The sequence below is a fragment of the Astyanax mexicanus genome, chromosome 25, assembly GCF_023375975.1.
Source record: "Astyanax mexicanus isolate ESR-SI-001 chromosome 25, AstMex3_surface, whole genome shotgun sequence".
Taxonomy (NCBI): domain Eukaryota; kingdom Metazoa; phylum Chordata; class Actinopteri; order Characiformes; family Acestrorhamphidae; genus Astyanax; species Astyanax mexicanus.
In genome coordinates, this window is record NC_064432.1 from 20,483,863 (window position 1) to 20,504,620 (window position 20,758).

Here is a 20,758-nt window from a genome sequence, read left to right on the forward strand (position 1 = left end):
GAGGATAACGGATAGTAGGAACACAGTGATTTTTACAGAAATATTAATAATGCATACTGTGTTTCCAAGATTAAAGTAAATTCTATTGGGCAGAATTTGACAAAACTTCATAAATAAAGTAAATCAATATTTAAAGAAATATTTACAGTATACTGCGTGTCAAAATTTTTGTCCAATATGGATAAGACCGAACTACGTTTGGTTTGAGTATTTTAGAGTATTTTATTAAAGGACACTCGACTCCTCCGTTGCAGGCCGATCACTCGCCTCTGACACCAAATTTCTGCTGAAAACGTTTTGTGGTCTGAACATATCAGTAGATTTAACACAGATGCTGCTATTTTCTCCACGTGAAGCAGGAAGTCCTGACCTCCTGTTTGCTGAAGTGATCTGTCGAAATCGTGAGTGTTGCTGAAATAGCTGCCAATCGTTTGCCTGCAGGCGGCATCAAATGGCATCGACATGAGTCATTAGTCAGCAGCCCAGACCAGAATCAGTAATACACCGTGCTCTGGTGCTGCCTGTTTACCCACCTCTCCAACCCTCTTCCAAACTGTAACAGCTTGTGTCTCATTCATTCGTTCGTTCGTTCGTTCATTCGTTCGTTCATAGTAGTGCAACATTGACTCTTCAGTCCATTTCTATTTTAGAAACTTCAAATTCTCTTTATGAAGAATATTATTACTATATTCAAATGAAGGAATTAATTGTTTTTGCAAAATCATTAATCAATCTAGGTTTCATATATTTACAACTTGTCAGTCTTAAGATTTGTATTATCCTTGTACATGTCATTTTTCTATAAGATGTAGGGGTGGAATGAGTTTTAAAATTTGCCAAAAAAGGTAAATGTTTAAAAGACAAATTAATTGATATTATTTTCCATAAAGGCTGTAGATTTGGATCTGTGTACAGGTGTTTGGCCAGTTTGTTAAAATTATCCCCTAAATTATATTTTGCAAGGACAGAAAATAAAAATGACCACTCTACTCTGTCAAATGTTTTTTCAGCATCTAGTGAATCTATAATTGAGGGACATTCCTCCATAAATTTAGCTTTAAAACCAACTTGTTAATATGCCGATGATTTAAAACTGTAATTGTCATTCAACAACCTCAAGGCTCTGGCCTTAAATCAGATGCAAGTTAGAGGAATCTCTGCAATGTGCTGTGCATTCTTTCTCCCTTTCAGTCCAGTCTAAACTAGCAAGTGCAGGTCAGACGCTCTCTTTTCCTGAAGCACTCTCTAAGAATCCTGCAGGTCCTGATGGAGCTGTTAAAAAGCAGGCGTGGTCCTCTAGACAGATCCTAATCTGAATTTCATGAGGGTTAGCTAGTTCCTCGCCCAGCGGCTGTTTGTGCAGTCTGAAATGGAATAATGGACACACTACTGCATTATTTAAGAGATTTTAGGTGATTACTAGATCATAAATAAGTGTTTAGATGTGAGCCCACATCTAAAAAAAAAAGTAAAAAAAAAAAAAACTAGCTTTATATTCATAGCTAGCCATGTCTTTAGAGGCTTAGAGGAGTGGATTTGGGACTGGAAGGTCAACAGTTCAATTTTCTAAACTGACAAAGTGTTGGTGGTGAGAGAAAAGGAGCCGGTCTATTAAGGATAATCTTTTATCTCGTCAGTGTTTTGAATAAATGTTTTTGTGTATCAGGGTTGTGTTAGCAAAATCTTGGCATAACAATTTATATCACTATGCACAGGTTACAATTCAATAAATAGCGATACTATAAACAAGGCTGTAATTTGAGCTAAAATTTATAGTTTCAATATTATTAGGCAGCTGATACTTTTGTCTCTTTGTCTTTTACACAGTTAAAAGCCCTGTATCTATTAATGATTTGTACATTTCTGACACATTGCTATATCTGTACAATTTAGCACTTACTCTACAAGCCATGAATGTCCCTGACCAGATACAAACACAAACATGAACATCTGTATTGCCCTGATTTTTTTTTTTTCTCTCATTTGTGCCCACTTACGAGGAGATCACCCAAGAAGGCTGTTGATGTTAACCACCTGTAGCTCCATAGTACATTAGGTACAGGTCGTTCTGCCATACTAATCCCCATCACACACACACACACACCACACACGCACACAGCCCTGATTACCCAGCTTTGGTAGCCCCAGTAAGCAGCTTCCTCAGCTGAAACATCCCCGTTAAATTACAGGTGCATCAGCCCTCCCCCTCATCCTTCTTCATCTCTCTCTTCCTTTTCCGCTCATCATATAAATCCTCCTTCCATTTTCTCTCCTCCTCTGAGCGCGCTCTGCAGCCAAATAACATTCTGCCTCAGTGGTAGCAGCACTCAGTCATGATTTTATTATGATATTATTCATAATCTTAGGAATATAAAGTATTTATTCACATGAACTTGAGCTGTAGAAATTAAAAATGTTTTCACTTTAGCTTTCTAACCAATTGAGTAATGCTTGTGTTAACTATGAGCTGTAAGAATCTACAATTTATCTGAGTGTATGTGTTCTTTGTGAACCATACAATACCTTTATTGATTTTTGTATGCGTTTATAATACATCATAGAGCAGCACTACAGTCAGGAATGTGTGATTCACGCTTTGAGACACCCTGAAAGAACACAGTAAATGCATGTAGTTTTGGACAAGCTGAAAAATATGAGTGAAAGAATCATATAGACTGAGGTATTGGAGTAATATTACAGGATTTGACACAGATATATGAAGTGTTGTGTTGCCCACTTCACCAAAGGTACATAGTGTGATTGCTGTCATTTTAAGCCTGTTGCAGCCATTTGGCAGGGACCCTATTCTCTCTATCTAGACCATCACAGTGATATTTAAGCTTCTATTAAGGTAAAAATACGGCATAATGTTGCTGTAAACTTGTACTGGCCTTCTAAGAGATGTATCTTAAAATGATCTATTAATAATTTCACTGAAATTAAAAATATATTGTGACTTTTTGGCCTCATTGTCCAGCCTTAGATTAGCCCCAGGTGATTGATGGCCGGCTCACGTTTAGAAATATTGATTTTAGGTGTAACTGGTTGTGACTTGAAAGAAAAGAAGCCAAATTGCTAGTTTTGAGGACCGTAGTGATTTTAACCTGCCTCTGACAGAAATGTTCATGGAGCTCTACAGACTCCTGTTGGGATAAATTGTATAGTATATTTATTTGTATGCATTTAGCTGACCTCTGTTTGTGTATTTGTGTTTGTGTGAACAGAGCTGGAGTGGGCCGGAGAAATTGCTGGCGCTGGACGAGTTGATTGACAGCTGTGAACCCACACAAGTGAAGCACATGATGCAGGTGATCGAGCCGCAGTTCCAGCGAGACTTTATCTCCCTGCTACCCAAAGAGGTACGAACACATGAACTGTATTATGTGTATAATGGCACGTTCAGAGCATTTATCTTTTTTTTTATTTTAACTCGACCATATTTAAAATGTCTTTACATGTAAAATAATGAATAAAATTTTAAACTGTTGTTGATGGTTATATGGATACAGTTTTGCAAAACAAATATTGCATGTAGTATCTATTTTCTTACACCCCTATTTATCACTCAAGCGTCAGAATGCTTTAGGCTATATCACAGTGCCTATAACATCCTGTACTTTCTGTGAAGGGTTTTAAACAGGTGTGGAAAGAGATTGCATAACCATAAGGAATTATGGGATTGCACAGACATGCCTTAAGTCTCACCTTCATCGGCATGTTTATGTATGTAATTACACACTGACAAAAAATGTTGGGAAGGAATTAAAATCAGACGATCAGTTTAATGCGGAAGGTTTTACTGTGAAATCGCCTAAAGCGTAGGATTGTTACTGTCAGCAGTAACAATCGCTTGTGCTCTCTCATTTCTGCTCTTGCTCCCTCTAGTTGGCCTTGTACGTGTTGTCTTTTCTGGAGCCGAAGGATTTGCTCCAGGCTGCTCAGACGTGTCGATACTGGCGCATCCTAGCTGAAGATAACCTGCTCTGGAGGGAAAAGTGCAGAGAAGAAGGTGAGCCAATCACAGAGCTCGGAACAGCAGCAGAGGTTTGACTGACAGCTGGGTTCAAATGAGTCAGTCCAGGTTGATAACACCTGGCCACAGGGCAGGGTTCCCATGTAATTCGTGTGCTCCTGTTATGTAGGACTGGTCTGGCTGCTGTTGATATGAGTAGTTTACACTGAGAAATAAATGTAATAGACAGAGGCTTTGCTTTTCCTTACGTAACAAGATTTCCTGTACTGCTCAGCCAAGTCCAGATTTAGTCCTGCAGCTAATATTGAAACTATTAGTGTCAAATCCACAGATTTAACAGCAGAAAACAAATAAATTCTCTGTTTCAAGGTGTACAAATCGCTTAAGTTCACAATATTGCTTATAGAAACTAGGTTTCATTTAATTGGGAGCTATTGAAAACAAACAAAACGGATTGTATTTTGGTTCCTATCTCAAGAACCCTCTGCTTTAGGTGGCAATTCAGGGCATCATACATTTTGCAACTCTTCTGAATGATTATCAGGGGGAAATGAGATGAATGATTCAGTGCATGATTCAGTAAATCATACAATTTTGCTGAATCTTGAGTTAGTTCTGTAATTTTGATTCAGGGTTGACTTTAAAGATACACAGAAATAATAAAGCAATCGTAGCAAGACATTTTTTTTTAGGAATGAAAACGGGCTGAGATTTTGATTCGAAGAATAAGTGCATACTTTTTAGAAAATATTTAGAATTTACTCTGAATTAATGTTTGGTTTTGTTTTTATTTCTGTTCGCTCAGGTATCGACGAGCCATTGCACGGAAAGAGGAGGAAGGTGGTAAAGCCCGGTTTCAGCCACAGCCCGTGGAAGAGTGCCTACATCAGACAGCACAGAATAGACACCAACTGGAGGAGAGGAGACCTCAAATCACCCAAGGTAAAATTCTTCACATTACTTCACACGTCTTAAATTTGGCTCTCCACTGTCAGCACTCGACTTATTTACAGTGGTGGGACATAAAACCAGGAGTTCCCATTCCAACTGTATTAGTGCAGCACAAATATCACAATTTTAATTACTATCTAAAACCACGAGTGAATCGACATGTGTCTTCTGAGCTTTATATGTAATGTTGATAATGGTAAATTAGTACTAAATCTGGAAAAAATTAATTATTTGGGGCACTGTTTTGAATCAACACTCTGGATATACCCCTCTCTTGCCAGTTTATTGATAGAATAGTGTTTCTATTCTTCAGAATAGTGAGTATTGGACAGCATAACCATAATTAATATTTGGCTCCTTTCACCACCGCTGGCTGAGAAAGAATGGAGGATTTCACGCCAAACCACACTAAATTTATTTGTTTACATCTCATTCATTTAATTATGGACATAAAAATTCATCAAATCTTTCGTAGGCTTCCTGAATCTCTTAAAGTAATATTTAGAATACAGAGCGTGGGCTGTGATGAGCCAGAGCTAGGATTCTGTCCTCAGGACATTTGGGCAGGTGCGATTCTTCTTCTCAACATTATTGGGGTGCAGTTATGCAACTCTGGCAACTGTATCTTCAGGGTACTTGCTGTGTTATGAAGATGCTGCTTTATTTGCTGCTTCAGCAGATCCATGGAGTGCGTGCACGCATTTGTGACCTCATACTGTCTAGAGCTTTCCTCTCATCTCTAGCTGTGGTTTAGTTTTTTTTTCCCCAGAAACCATGAATTCTGGTGTTTATTTAATATTTTATTCATTTATTTGTATGTAAATGCTTGAGTGATATGGTAAAATATTGTATCACAGTCTTTAAAAACATTTTCACAATGCACTATTTATCTCTTAAAATGACACATACTTACTAATTACATTTTCTGTAATGATATGTACAGTTGTACAGTTATTTGATACAATAAGAAATAATCTTATGATAAAACTAAATATGTTGCCTACCTCCAGTGTGGAAGCACAAAAAGACAGAAAGATGTCTTTTGGATCATATTTATCAATTTTCTCTCTTTTTTCATTTTTTCAGGTGCTGAAAGGACACGATGACCACGTCATCACCTGTCTACAGTTCTGTGGAAACCGCATCGTCAGTGGCTCTGATGACAACACACTGAAAGTCTGGTCTGCTGTCACAGGAAAGGTAGGCACTTGTTAATTTTTTTCTCTCAAAGACCTCATATCTTACTGTCTTATAGATTTTTCTGTGTCGCCCTTTTATGATATTATGATGCAAATAAACCAACAAGGCAATTGAAACCTCAGTAATACCATAGCATTCACTTAGAACAGAACAGAAACAAACACAGCAATTAGGAACATCTTAGCAGCCACGTGGAATACCGTAAGAACCACCATGAAGAGATGTTGACTAACATTTGCCTTTTTTTCTATTTACTCTGAGCAATCCTTAAATGTAGTGTTTTTAATATGAGACGTTCATATTGTAATATGAAGAGACTATATCTGCTTTTTCACTTTGGCTGCGTATGGGCATGTTGGCCTTGTTGGATGAGCCCTGTAGTAATGTGGAACTAGGCCAGTAGCAGCATAAAAAAAGGACATTTCTCTGTATTTTGCACGCAGTTAGCATGCAGGAATGACACCAGACACATCTAACAGCCACAAGACCCTGTGCACTTTGTTGAGTTGAGCAACACAACAAATGGAAAAAGAAACTGTAACTGTGCTAATGGGTCAGAACCTGCCGGGAACGATACAGCACGGCTTTAGTGATCACTTGGCCCTTCAGTGGAAAACAAAGCCAATATCGTAGCATGTTTTCAGGGTACCCAACTAACATGCTCCTGTTTGAGGTTTGAAACGGTCCCAATAGGTCTTCCCTTATCCCTTCATCTTTACATGTCCCTACACTTCCTCTCTAGGGAGCTGAGTGTCATGCCATGTGTGTGTGTGTTACACTCTCACTTACACTCTGTTACACTCCGTTACACTCCCCCTGCGGCAGAAACATGGCCATCAACTCATCCGGAAAAACTCTGCGTTATTGTCCTCATCAATTATTCACATTGGACACACTGCTCACTCAGTCACTGTATTCTCTTAGTCTCTCTCTCTCTCTCTTACACTTTAAGTACTGGTGATTCCCGCTGACTCAGTCACGCGGACCGTGCACTGTTGGTTTTATAGAGGTTGTAAAATCTGTGTGTATGTGTTGGGGGGCTCTAAGAGGGTGTTTATCGCCTGCTGACTCCATTTTCACTTGGGGTATAATGAAATTTAGTCAATTTACTCTTTCATAGAACCCTATACTCACTCTCTTTCTCTGTCCTCACCATCATCTGTTCTCTATCCTTTGTGGTCATTGCATTGCACTGCACAGGAAGCTTTGACTGGAACGTTTCATTTAAAAAGAATTGTATTTTATATATAAAATAGTGCTTAAATAGTTTAGTATATTTTAGTATATTGGTAATTATTGGGATCCAGTCCCTAATATGCTCATATGCTCATATGTTCTATTCAAACATCATAAAACTAATGAGAACATCACAGTGCCTACATTTAGAGTGTTACCTCAGTTTACATCACAACCAGTTCCTCCAAATCCTTCCACAATCACAGTTAACTTGCACCTTCAGTCCTCAGATGTACGTATGAGTGGATCTGCAGTGTGTGTTCCTGCAGATTGGCCGTGTTCCTGCTCCAGCGGGGGTTGCGTAGGTGTATGTTTTCGTTCCGCAGTGTTGCCGCTGCTGTCTGACGGGGAACGTCATCGTGGCAGATGGCTTCAGCTCCGCTCGCTCCATGATTAGGGTCGTCTCCGCCTTTCTGGCTAGCCGCCATTTTCATCCACAAGCTTGTGCAGTAAAGCTGCTCGTTCTGGTTGATCTGGGACCAACTCAAAACCTTAAAGCAGTAGATCCACAAAAAAGATTAGGGGAAAACTTACCCCCCAGCTTCTCTCCCAGGATTATTGAGCACAAGGCTAGTGACACTAATAAATAATAGATTATTGTAGTGCACCAGTTTGATTAGTAACTGCATGTCTTAATTATTTTACATTTAAACTGTGTGTTAGTTGGTTTCTGATACTGTATGACAGACTTGACTATGAACACGGACGTAAGTAATGACAGAATTAGGGATGTAAAAACGATAAATACATTTACTTACAATATCGCAAAATGTATAGAATCGTAACTCCTGTGTCGTTATTCGTATCGTGTCACCTTTTAACAGTACTAGTATTTTGTTTACAGCCCTGCTTCGTTGCCCATGTAGCAGGGCTAATTGCACAGTTGCAGTTGGGGTTTGAGCACTCAGTGTTGTCACCTGCACATCAAGGTTAGCATGAAGCTAAAGCTTCCACCCTGCTGTTCCTGATCCACGCTGTAGGGAATTCCTCAGCACCAATTAAGCTGGGAAGACAGTTTCCTTTTGAAGTGTCTGTCAATGAAAGCCAGGGTTGATTCCTTTGTACCTTAGCGTTCCCACCCGTTTCACTCTCGTTCTCTTAGTCTTCGTTCTCTTTGGTCTTCGAGCTGCTGTCTGTTCCCTCGTCCCAGTTTGTGCTTCAGCTGTGATTTATTCCTCTTTGTGAAAGGGTTTCCTCAGCAGCTGTTAATACCACCTGCTCCTTAGCAACCACTTGCTTTTTCTTTTGTTTCTTCGCTTTTCTTTTCTTTTTTTTCTAGATTTCACACTGGCATTGTAAGTTTGTGACTTTTATCGTATAAGTTTTAAGAGCACAATACAGATTCTGTTCACTGTTGTTTTCTATTATAAAATCCTCTTTAGAATAACCTGATTAAGTTCGTCTGAAGCCTCCACCTTTCTTTTTTTTTTTTTAGGATTATTGTGAGCACCTCCTTGATTCTACACCCTTTATACCATTTCTAAACACCTCTGTTTCACTGCCAGACTGAGAATATGGTTATAAACAGTGGGCAGTGTCCTGTGCTCTGTTAGGATCCTATGGGGTCCTCCTGACTATTGGTGACAGTTGTGAACAGAGTGAACAGAGGATAATAAAGTTTGCAGAGAAACAGAACAACTACATTCTGTAATTATACACCTGCATGATCAGTACTATATGATCAGTGGAGCTGAAAAATGGTTAATGTGTGTAGAAACAAGAAGGCAGTCTTAATGTTTTGCTGGCTGAGCACTAAACAATTGTTAGTGGGAGCAGAAACCCTGCTGGACTTTGACTGCTTTGGTTTAATTTGGTTTTGTTTGTGCATGGTTGCGTGTCCTCCACGGTGTATAGGCTCATTTGCATGCTGTGACGTGCGTGGGTCTTTGTTTTCTTTAGTTTTTCTATTTTTCCATCCAGAAAGTCATTTAAAGATCTCTATGCGCCAAAATACATTTTTTGTGTTGCTAATGGTACGCTACATTGAATGTTTACTAATGTGTATTGTGTATTAAATTCTTTCATGTGTGTTAACACATGTATTAACATTATTTGTTTAGTTACATGTAATCTGTACATTCTTTAAATCTGCACATTTGTTTAAACACCAAAGGTAGGCAGCCACAGAATGTAGGATTTGTATGGATCAGCACATCTAGAACACTAAACACTGATGTGCATCGTAATGAAGACTTTAAGATTTGTAGCAGTTAAATAGAGGCTGTATAGAGCATAGTAACAATTACCTGATTGAATGATAATCCATTATGAGGATATTTATTTAATTTGTTCAAATGCTTAATCTTGAATAGCTACATGTTTCAAGTAAAACCCTAAAAATAATGTGCAGGTTTTTATTTATTTATTTATTTACTTACTTATTTTTGGCATGGTTCTTATTGTGCCATATTTTTTTTCCACCCCCACACACACTTTTCACTCTTGTTCTAAATACCTTTAAGCTATGATTAAAGTTATACATTTATTTATTGTTAAATGTGGTTTTTTTTTTATCTATTTAAGCAAAGGTGCGTCCCTCCCCCATACTTTCCCAGCATAATTCATCCCAGCTTTCTAAGCACCACTGCCTATTGACCTTGTGTGTGTGGGTTCGTGTACTCACTTTCAATTCTCGTTACACTTTAGTTCATCAGCTAAGTGCCATAAAACCTTGTAGACGTGGGTTCTGATCGTATATTCTCCGACCATAACCCAGACAATCTCAGACTGGGATCAGTAAACCCATCTATAGAGACTTACTTCAGTTTTTAAGTGGCATTTGCTTATGTTTTCCTGAGTATATGGTCTGCTGTGTGCATTTTCATACATTCCTAGGGTTTTATAATTTATAGACCAATTGAAATGTGATGCAACAAACTGTAAATACACTCCTCATTAAAAAATAGCTGCACCCAGATAAAATCAACCGATAATAGGGAAACTTATTGCCACATTTGACCAACAAATCTGTGTGTAGTGGCACTGTGGTCAGCGCCAAGATTAGCGGTTTGTTGTCACTCGCCACATGTCCAGAAGGCCTGGTGTCATGGCATGAGGTGTCATTTCATACGAAGCCAGATAACCTTTAGTCTTCATTACATATTTTGACAGCCCAGCATTTTTTTTTATGAAATCCTTTAACACAGGTGTCCCTTCCTTTTCTAAATGCAGACAGTGGTGCATTATTGCAACAGAACAATGCTCGTCCACATACTGCTGCCTTCTGTCTCAGGAGCTTGCCATGAAGACACAGATCTTCTGTAATGGCCAGCTACATTGCCAGAGCAGTCCGAGAATAAAAATGTATGGGGTGTTACCTGATGTGCTCTCAATACTCCACCCCTACTATAAAAAAGGACAATATTAAGGAATATTAGGTTCCTATAAAGTGTCTGGCATGTTGGGTTGCACATGCATTACATGTTACTTACACTACTGTATGAGTAACTCAGTTAATAACTCAGTTCATGGTAACTTTTTTCTACCATCATTGAACAACATCCTTATGTAAAGTTATTTATTTGATGATGAGTGTATGTACACTTCACTGGTCTTGACAAGGTGTAAAATAACATAAAAAATTGTAAAGGTGTGTTCTTCCCTTCATTATACTTGTTTAGCTTGCTTCGTTGTCCTTCATTTGCTCAGGGTCTCTCTCTCTCTGACTCTCTCTCATTTTGGATTTGTTCTGGGATTGTTTTGGAGATGAAGGCGAGCTGAAAAATGTCACTGGGAGAGAATAGCTGAAATTCCTTTTCCACATAAGTGCACAGAGCTCATTAAGCCCATCCCGCTGTAGACCCTCATTACTGTGGAGTGCTTCAGTTATAAATTGACTGGAGATCATGGATGATTAGGGGAAATTGGCTTGTGCTCCTCTGTTTTTGCTAGAATTTCTCCCCACAGATCCAAAACCCTGGTGTAGCTTCTCTCAGTGCTCTGGAGGAGCAGATCTTTTTTTTCTTCATTCTCCTTTATTCTCTTGCTTCTTATCTGAGAGTAGTCTTAAACTTTGACTTTGGTTGCTAATGACTAAACATATCCTTCATTTAATGTTCTCGTACAGTTATTATCTTTTTAAGATGCTCTTGTAATGTTTGTGTGGGTTTATGTCCCAGAAACTGTTGTTGTTGATCACAGCTTATTGTTTTTTAGAATTAAACACTGTTTTCAAGAAGAGTATCTGTTCTGATTGGTCATTAGTTAATAAGATTAATTTTAAGGTTAATAAGGAAGCATCTTTCTTGATCCTGAGACCAACATACCTGATCGTATAGTCAATGTTCAGTGTTCATCCCCTTCTTAATACTTAAAGGAACTTTTTTTTGAGGGTCAAAAGAGGCAAACTCCACATTATTGTCAATGGATTTAGAATTAAATGTTATAACAGCTCCTGCAGGTGTGGTACATGCCTGTCCCAATACTTTTGTCCATATTTCTGGGTGTCTTTTCTTCTAGTTTCTATCATTCCTGTAATGCATTTGTAGATATAGCTTTGTGTAAGACTTTTTAAAGTTTTTAGGTGATCGACAGGTGATTTTCATGAACAAAACCTGTATAATAGCACACATAAGAAGTGATTGAAGACGCTTCAGGTTCTCCAGCTCTCTTTGTCTCCTGCGTCTTCAGACCGCAGGTGTTCCTGGGAGTGCAGCTTAGGCTCATTTCATTTACAGTGACATGTAAATTGCATGCTGTGCAGTGTGGAGGAGAGTGTGAGCTGAATGCAGCAGAAGAAATGAACATATCCCTGTTATCTGAGATGAGTGGAGATTAGAGTGTTTGGGTGTGATAGCAGCATTACTGGCAGCGTCAGGGTAGCGAGTGAACAGGCCTCATACTGAGAGAGATTATGAGAGCAGATTAGACTGTAGTGCTGCTGCGTCCTGTTCGTTTGAACATGTGCCATGAATGGAAACCCCATGATTGTGATTGAAAAACAGAAATGGGAATGACGAAGCAGTGGATGCAGACTCATCATCTCGCGGATTGTTTTATTGCTGCAGATGTTTCAGAACTGCATCTGATTAAAAACTGAATGGTTTTGCTGTTGCACTCGAACACAGCGCTGTTACGTAACGTGTGACAGAAAAATCTGTTCTAAATCTGGACCAAATAAGTTCTTTATTTTTCATAAAACCACATTACTGCAACGGTGAGCAGAAATTTAGTGAAAATTAGTGACATCAAATTAAGCGGTTAACTTACTTAACTTTTTCTTTTTATATTTTCTGACTTTCTTTTATCTTTTTCTGTCTGTTTTTTATTGTTTTGACCTGTTTCTTCCTTCTTCTTCCCATTTTTATATTTTTATTCTTTTTTCCTCACTTGTTTAATTGTTTATTTCCTTGTTTTTCTTTCCTGAGCGATATTCGTGCACTTCTGCGCTCTGAGCTGTCACACTCTGCCCTTTGCTCAGCGAGTTGACCGTACTCTTCAGATCCTGTCTGGATCTCACTGATGCATTAAAGAGAACACACACACTCACACACACACACACAGAGCTGGCAAGATCAGTTCACAAACTGCTATCGGAGTATATTTGTGTGTTTCGACTTTGTTTTAATTGAGCTCATTTTTGCTAAAGTAAATTTAAAGGGATGTATACACTGCAGCAGACCTCAGTGCTTTTGTTTTGTTCACACTGTAAGTGGACTCTACATGTGACTCTTTTCTTTCTAATTATTTTTAGTACTGCTGTTAGCACACAACAATTTCTGTTCCCAACACCACTACTTTAGATTTCTGGAGAACACAGAATTATGGGAAGTAGTGAGCAAGTAAATGAGACACATGGGAAGGCTTGAGACAGAGGAAAATAACAGGACTGAAATGTAGTGAACTACAGAGTCTGTAAGTTACTTAAGAAGCGGTTGGTTTAGAATATCTTGTGAAGTTCCACAGGGTTCTATTGTAGGGCATATGCAATTTTGTAATGATAGTTTTGTAGTTATGGAAGTGAAGAACAATGTAAAGAAAATTAAATAAGTGTGGGCTTAAATACAGGGTCTGATAAGTTCAGCATTAAACAAACAAACATGGATAAAAATGAGAATTTAATAGATTCCAATTCATAATATTTTAGTGCATGTAACAAATTTTCTGACATTCCGCCTTGAAATGCTTCATACGGAACCAGTGGTACAAATATCTCAGCTTGAGAATGACTGATCTTAATAATTAACATCATAGATAGATCTATAGAATATTATAATATATTATAATGTTATAATATAATATAATATTATATATTATAAATATTATAATAAGGTATCGTGCATGTTAAGAGTAAATCTCAGTCTGCTGTAAACAGTAAAGCAAATAAAGAAACATTGTAAACACTCATCGAGCTCCAGTGTAGAGTGTGATTGCTGTTGGTGCACACTGTTGTTTCTGGTAACAGTCTTGGCTGCAGTAAAGCTGGCTGATTCTAATAATATATGCTGTTGAATATAATATGCTGTGTAAAGATTAGAATATGCAAACTATATATATATATATTTTTGGTAATTTTCTATAAAGTCAATGGCCACTCAAATCTGTGCCTTACTCTGGAGGAGTGCTCTCACACCATCAAGATAAAATGACTGTATAACCTTGGCTTTCACATTACGACCAGTACGACATCAGTACTGCGTCTCCTTGTGAAATGGCAGAAGTCCACAGGCAGCGATTCTCCTGAGGAGATTGCGACAGTGTTTATATGATGAACCGTGAGGTTCTTTAACCATTAATGAGGAAGAACAAGGGACATTTTTAATTTCACTATGCTGACAGCAGAAGATGCAGGCTGTTTACTGTTCACCTTTACAGCTCTTTCTCTCTGTCTGTTTCGCTCCTTTGGCTCCTCCCCCATTGTGTTTTATCTCTGTCCATCTTTTTCAGTCCTCTTCGCTCGCCCATCCCCTCCCTCCCTCCCTCCCACCCTCCCTCTCTCTCTCTCTCTCTCTCTCTCTCTCTCTCTCTCTGTCCATGACTCAGCCTGCACCTTTGGCTGACCACCAGCTTCTTTACATGCAGACTGCAGCACACAGAGGGGGGAAAAAAGACCGCATTCAATCCACCCACTGCTGATGCGTATGGCCCGCACCGTAATCGGACATACACACACACACAAATACAGTTCTACACACAGTTCTAGCAGTAGCATTTTTTTCTGCTGATCTGTTCACTCTACACTAGCTTGAGTGTTATATTTAGCCATTGAGGATAAACAGTGAAACTGTTCTGAGATCAGATCAGTAAAATCCTCAGCTGATCAAGTGGACTTAATTTGCTCTTTAATGATTTCTAATGGTCTCATTGCATTTTAAGACCCAGCACTTCATCACACCACTCAATTCTTCTCAATGTGAAGGTAAAGTGTGATGTTAAATCAAGCTGTCGACATTAAGATACATGTTATGTTATATATATATATATATATATATATATATATATATATATATATATATATATATATATGTTATTATATATATTTTTTTATAGATACTTTACATTTATAAGTACTTAAAGTTGACAATCGACAGACACTAAATTAAAGCAATTAAAACAAACTAGGCCTTATGGCTGCTGACCAGTGCAAAACCTTTGAGAAGCTTAAAATAATTTTGACTTCATCATGATTTACATTGATTTAAAGATCTCTAACAACATTTATCGCACTTTCCTTTTTTTGGGTCTATATCACACACCCCAAGACTGGTAATAACTGCTTGTAATCATTGCAAAAATGGCTGCCAAGCAAACACACTTGTATGGACTTTGGCCTCTGCTACCTAGGATTCAGAAAGTACACACAGCCCTGAATAATATTTTTGTCACATTAAGGCAAAAACCGTAGTAAAGCCGTGTCTTGACTAGGAATGCTGTGTGATTGATGGGGTCTCTCACTGTATGGCAGCTAAAAGCCTGGAATCGCCTGGACACTACAAAAGCAGGATGATGACAGGGTGAAAGAGAAAGCGAAGGCTAACAGCTGTTCCAGCCACACTGCTCTGCCTCGGCTCGTCTGATCTCGTGAGTGCCGCGCTGATGTTTCAGTCCGTAAAGGCCAAACACTGCTGTAATATAGTGGCTCGCCTGTCCACCCTCTACTGGGTGTGCAAAAACAAAGAGGCGAAGAAAAAAAAAGTAAAAATGTAGCTTAAAGGGTTCAAGCACAAACACAGTGGTATCTTGTTTATATGTTTTAAGTGTTAAAAAGTATGAGAAAATTAGGATCAGCAACAGAGTTATAGCATTTTTTGTTAGAAGCTCCAAAGCCACAACAAGGATTGATTGATGCATGGGAACCATGTTGAGTAAAAAAAAATAAAAAATGGAATGTCCAAAAACAATAGGACTATGCTCTGTGAGCTCAAACCCTTAAAAAAAAACAGAAGAATTGAATGTGGGATTTGAAGCTGGATCTGCAGCATCAGTCTCTCTTCACAGCAGGCTAATCTCTCCGTCTCACGGATGCCAGCACCCGCCTTCTGTATGGCTGTTCTATGGGCAGATAAACACACGGCTGAGCCCTCTTTCATTTCATGCGTTCCTTCGAGCAGACGCCGTCTCAGAAAGGCTGTAATCGCTACCAAACACGGGATGGAACCTCGGGCGCTAATTTAAACCAGGCACCCTTCCTCAGGAAAGGTCTATCACCAGGGAAACACTTGTTATAGAATGGACGGTAGCATGCATAATTTACCTAATGTGTATTAATATTCATTAATCCCCTGTTAAAAAAAAAGGGGGTGGGGGTGACCTCTCTTTGAAATACCAAGATCAAAATCTTAAGGGTTGGTTTCTCAGATAGGGGTGAAGTCTATATTTTGCCTTTCAGTGGAAAATCTAAATATACATTCAAGGTGCTGTTTAGCCAAGGACTAGGCTTATTCCCACTGATACCAGTATAAGGTTTGCTAGTTAGATTTTTAGGATCTAAGTATGTGGTCCAAGACCCTTATTGAAATTGGCCGGGTTTTTTTTAGCATCAGGGTCACCAGTCCTGCTCCTGGAGAGCTGTCTTCCAGAAGACTTTAGCTTCACCTGCAGAACAACTCTAACCACATCCATCTAATCACTGGGGGGGTTTATATTTGGCTGCAGCATGGAAACTCTCAGGGAGGAGGGTTGGTAATCCCTGGTGCAGCAGGTATAAATTAATGGACCTAATGGTGGCACTATTGTGCAGCATTAATTATTTAGATTAATATTTTATGATTGAAGTTCTCAACACTCAAAATTCTATTAACTAGCAGCTAATTAGAATACTATGCAAAATCTTAAAATGTTAAACTAGTCTTTAAATTAATTATAATTAATTGTATTATTTAAAGTTATAAATTTACTATGGAAGTTATAATAAGATTTACTTTTCTGCTGTCTTCTGCTGACTTTGGCCTCTTCATATCCCCCTCCCCTGTACTCCTGCTGTATAATGCAAGTGTGTCTGTTGAACAGTGTTTAATTGTTGGTTTCTAAGTGACACTTTGATCTGAGAGTATAAAATTACACATCATGATAACACTTGGCGCTAGCCAAACTCGCACTTGCTCTCTCTCGCTCTTGCTTTCTCTCACTCTTGCTTTCTCTCACTCTTGCTTTCTCTCACTCGCTCTCTCACTTCACCAGCTTTGTGATTCAATTTGTCCCTTTGGCCAGTACAATAATGGTTAGCTATTATGGCTAATTGGCTTGACTTTCCTATTAGCTCTTTTGTTTTATCAAAGTGGAAAACAGCGTCTGAACAAAGCGTTACTTAATAAAATGTAGCAGAACTGCAGCAGAACTGGAACTTAAAGGGGGGAAGTCAGTTAGCATACACTTCCACAGATTCATGATGCAGCTCTAGTTAATGATCAAGCATAACATTAGGACCATTATTGTTTTTACACCATTTATGCATCTTATCAGCTCCAGTGGAAATACAAGACCACTTGTAGTTCTATAATTACAGGCTTTTGTACCTAGATAGGAGAATTTAATAGAGTGGACAGTGAGTGAACACGGTGTTTTAAAACTCCAGCAGCACTGCTGTGTCGGATTCTTTTATACCAGAACAACATGCACTACTAACACACCTCACCATGTCAAGAGTCACTGAAGTGCTGGGAATAATGACCCGCCTCCCAAATAACAGCTGCTCTGTGGTGGTCTCTCCTGTGGGGCCCTGACCATTGAAGAACAAACCGAGTGAAAGGAGGATAATAAAGAATACAGATACAGATACTACAGTCTGTAATTATACCACTGTCCCATATGATCAGTGGAGCTGAATAAAAAAAAATATATATATATATATCATAATGGTATGCTTGATCAGTGTATGTTGTTAACTGAGACAGAAAAAAAGATCGGAGATGAAAATAGGGAATTGAGAAAAGTGTGACTTATATTATTCATTGCATTAAATACATTTCTTTTTGTAAATAAATATTTTATTGTTGTATCGGCTATGATCCTCAGGTTCTGGATTCTCACTCTAGATCTTAACCTGCATGATGACCATCTCATTCTCCTCTGTAATAAAATTGAATTCAGACGTTTTAATTAAATATGCTGAGAGTGGTCCTGGGGTCTTGCAGATGAAACTGAGAGATTTCTGTTATTACTGCAATCAGTATCCCATCTATCATCTCTAAAGAAGAGGAATGTGTTTCCTGAGTCATTAGAGCAAACCTGACTTACTTACAACCGTCCCAAATATAATACCAGCGTCGTGGTTTAAAGAGAAATCAGAGCAATATATACAAAAATAAAATGTAGATAATTTTTTCCCCCACAAGATAGTGTACATTAAAAGTAGTCAGAATACTTGTTTAACAACATCAGTTCATACTGACAGTCTCTCTCTCTCTCTCTCTGCAGTGTTTGCGGACATTAGTTGGCCACACCGGTGGCGTCTGGTCGTCTCAGATGAGGGACAATATAATCATCAGTGGCTCAACGGACCGAACCCTGAAGGTGTGGAACGCTGAGACAGGAGATTGTATCCACACGCTGTACGGCCATACCTCAACAGTGCGCTGCATGCACCTCCATGAGAAAAGGTACGCTAACTGATACGTTCACTCCACTCACTTTCCTTCATTTCTGTCTGATCTTACTAAACAGTTAAAAATACTGGCAGAATTGACGAGGCCATGTTTCCACATGAATAACAGATCAGGCAAAAAATGTGTGCGTGATGCACGAAATTGCTTTGATTTCTGTTGATCATTTCTGCCTAGAGAGAATGCATTGGTGGCAGTACAAAAAAAGTGTGCTTTCACATCAGTATCGGAGGAGGCATGCACTTGCACTTGCAAGTGTTTAAATGAACCCTAGTGAGCAGGTGGCTCAGCTAAAATTGGGATGAAAATTAAGTTTAAATATAATTATTATTATTTTTTTTGTCAAATACATGGGGTTTGATCTTATTTGTTTCTCTTTCTCACAAACCACACACACACCGCTGTAAAAGGCTGGTTAAAGTGCTCCTGTGTTAGCACACACATGCTACAAGGCGGCAGATTGCTTTTTGCCATCTTTCATTCTCAGTAGATACACAACACAAACGCATCTATGCCTCTGTTCAGCCCCACTGCCCCCGGGCAATATAGGGAGCAAATGTGTGGGGTGGTTGTGTGCATGTGTGTGTGCGCATGCACATATAAGTGTGTGTGTGTGGTTGACTGCTCATTCTGTTGAATGACCCGAAGTCCAGCACACTTCACCGAGCACTGAGAAGTCATTTTGGTTTTATTAGCCCCTCTGGTGGTCATTTTTCACAGTAAGAGCGTGTCCCTACAGTAGATGAATAAGTAAATAAATGCAGTCGAGTGACCAGTGTAAGTGTTGGAACTGTGTGAGAAATAGCCTTTATTTTGAGTCAGCTTTGCTTGGAAATGTACTTCTGTAAGGGAATTCTGCCAGCCAGAAATGCCATTTTAAGCCTAGTCACTGCGTCCACTGATATTATCCACACATGGATTTTTTTTGGGTGTGCAGTGATGTCCAGCAGTTGCTGACTTGCATATGCATTTCATTGGAAGGGAATAAATTACAATACAATACAATGACTGTTTGAAATGTCTACATTAGGGATCTATTGTGTATTTGGCTACCAAAATTAAGTTGAAAATGAACTTTCAGCAGATCAAAGGCTTTAACCCAGCTGTGACTGTTAGCAACACAGATTTTAACGCATCTGAGCCTGACTGTTAGCATCATGGTTAAACCACTCCAGCCCAGCCTATACTGACTGCTGGGTCTCCTGGGACTTTAATGTTATGTGTTCAATAAATATTTAACAATTAGTTTTTTTTTTAGAAACTAAACATCACACACTCTTCTCTCTATTTTTCTTTCTCAGGGTGGTGAGTGGTTCTCGTGATGCGACGCTGCGTGTGTGGGATATAGAGACGGGTCAGTGTTTGCATGTTCTGATGGGTCACGTTGCGGCGGTGCGGTGTGTACAGTACGACGGCCGTAGAGTGGTCAGCGGAGCGTACGACTTCATGGTCAAAGTGTGGGACCCCGAAACTGAAACCTGCTTACACACACTCCAGGGGCACACCAACAGAGTCTACTCGTTACAGGTGAGTCAGCCATACAGATGGGAATTTGCATTGTTTTCAGCAGGTCTGGATCAGTGACTGTAGATAACATGGTCTACAGTAATGTAAAACCAAACATTTCTTTAGTTTTCTAAACTAAACATTTCTGTTAGAATCTGGAAATGGAAAGAAAAATAGGTGGGGCTGTTCTGCCATTTGTATAGTTTCATTATTTTAATAATTTTCATATATTATGAAAATTAATAGTTAAATAATGATAAATAATGAAACTATTAATTAAACTAATTAATAGTTTAATTATTTTATAGTTTCATTATTTTAATGAAACTATACAATAGTTTTTAATTATTTTTAACTATTTGAATAGTTTCATTATTTTAAACGGAAATATCCACTAAAATGACAATGTTTTGTTGGGATGGGAATATCCACCATTTCAGTGAGAATATTAATTTTAAGAATAGGCATATTTTTTAAATTACAATGTGCCTAATATGAACATTTGTAAATCTTTATAAATAGCAAACAGCACATTAAATGAATGCACATACACACATGCATTATATATGATTAATCTTCCTTACTTCAACACACGACACTTGATGTTTTTTTTTAAGCACAAAAAACATTAGAACATGTGCTTCCACAGTCTAGAAGGAGATTCCGCTGTCAGGTCTTCTCATTAAACTGTTTGTCAAAACAATAGCATTATCCTGGCTGCCCTTTCCGCTAGCGATGACTGTGCAGTTTTTCTTTGCGAGGGCGTCACCTTCACTACCTCAGCAGGCGTCTTCCTGCAATGCAGATTTTTGGACAGATCAGCCTTCTGCTCAGACCTTGAGCATCCTCCTCG

At 38.7% G+C, this 20,758-nt stretch overlaps 1 protein-coding gene across 6 annotated transcripts in view; it reads left to right on the forward strand.

Moving 5' to 3' along the window:
- fbxw7 (F-box and WD repeat domain containing 7) overlaps positions 1-20,758 on the forward strand; it is a 163,606-nt gene that overhangs the window by 135,039 nt on the left and 7,809 nt on the right. For all 6 annotated transcript variants that reach the window (XM_007230229.3, XM_022682012.2, XM_022682011.2 and 3 more), the window contains 6 exons: positions 3,225-3,359; positions 3,886-4,009; positions 4,779-4,915; positions 6,011-6,124; positions 18,215-18,396; positions 19,701-19,926. In XM_007230229.3, coding sequence (XP_007230291.3) covers positions 3,225-3,359; positions 3,886-4,009; positions 4,779-4,915; positions 6,011-6,124; positions 18,215-18,396; positions 19,701-19,926 — 918 coding nt within the window. The remainder of the gene's footprint in view (positions 1-3,224; positions 3,360-3,885; positions 4,010-4,778; positions 4,916-6,010; positions 6,125-18,214; positions 18,397-19,700; positions 19,927-20,758) is intronic.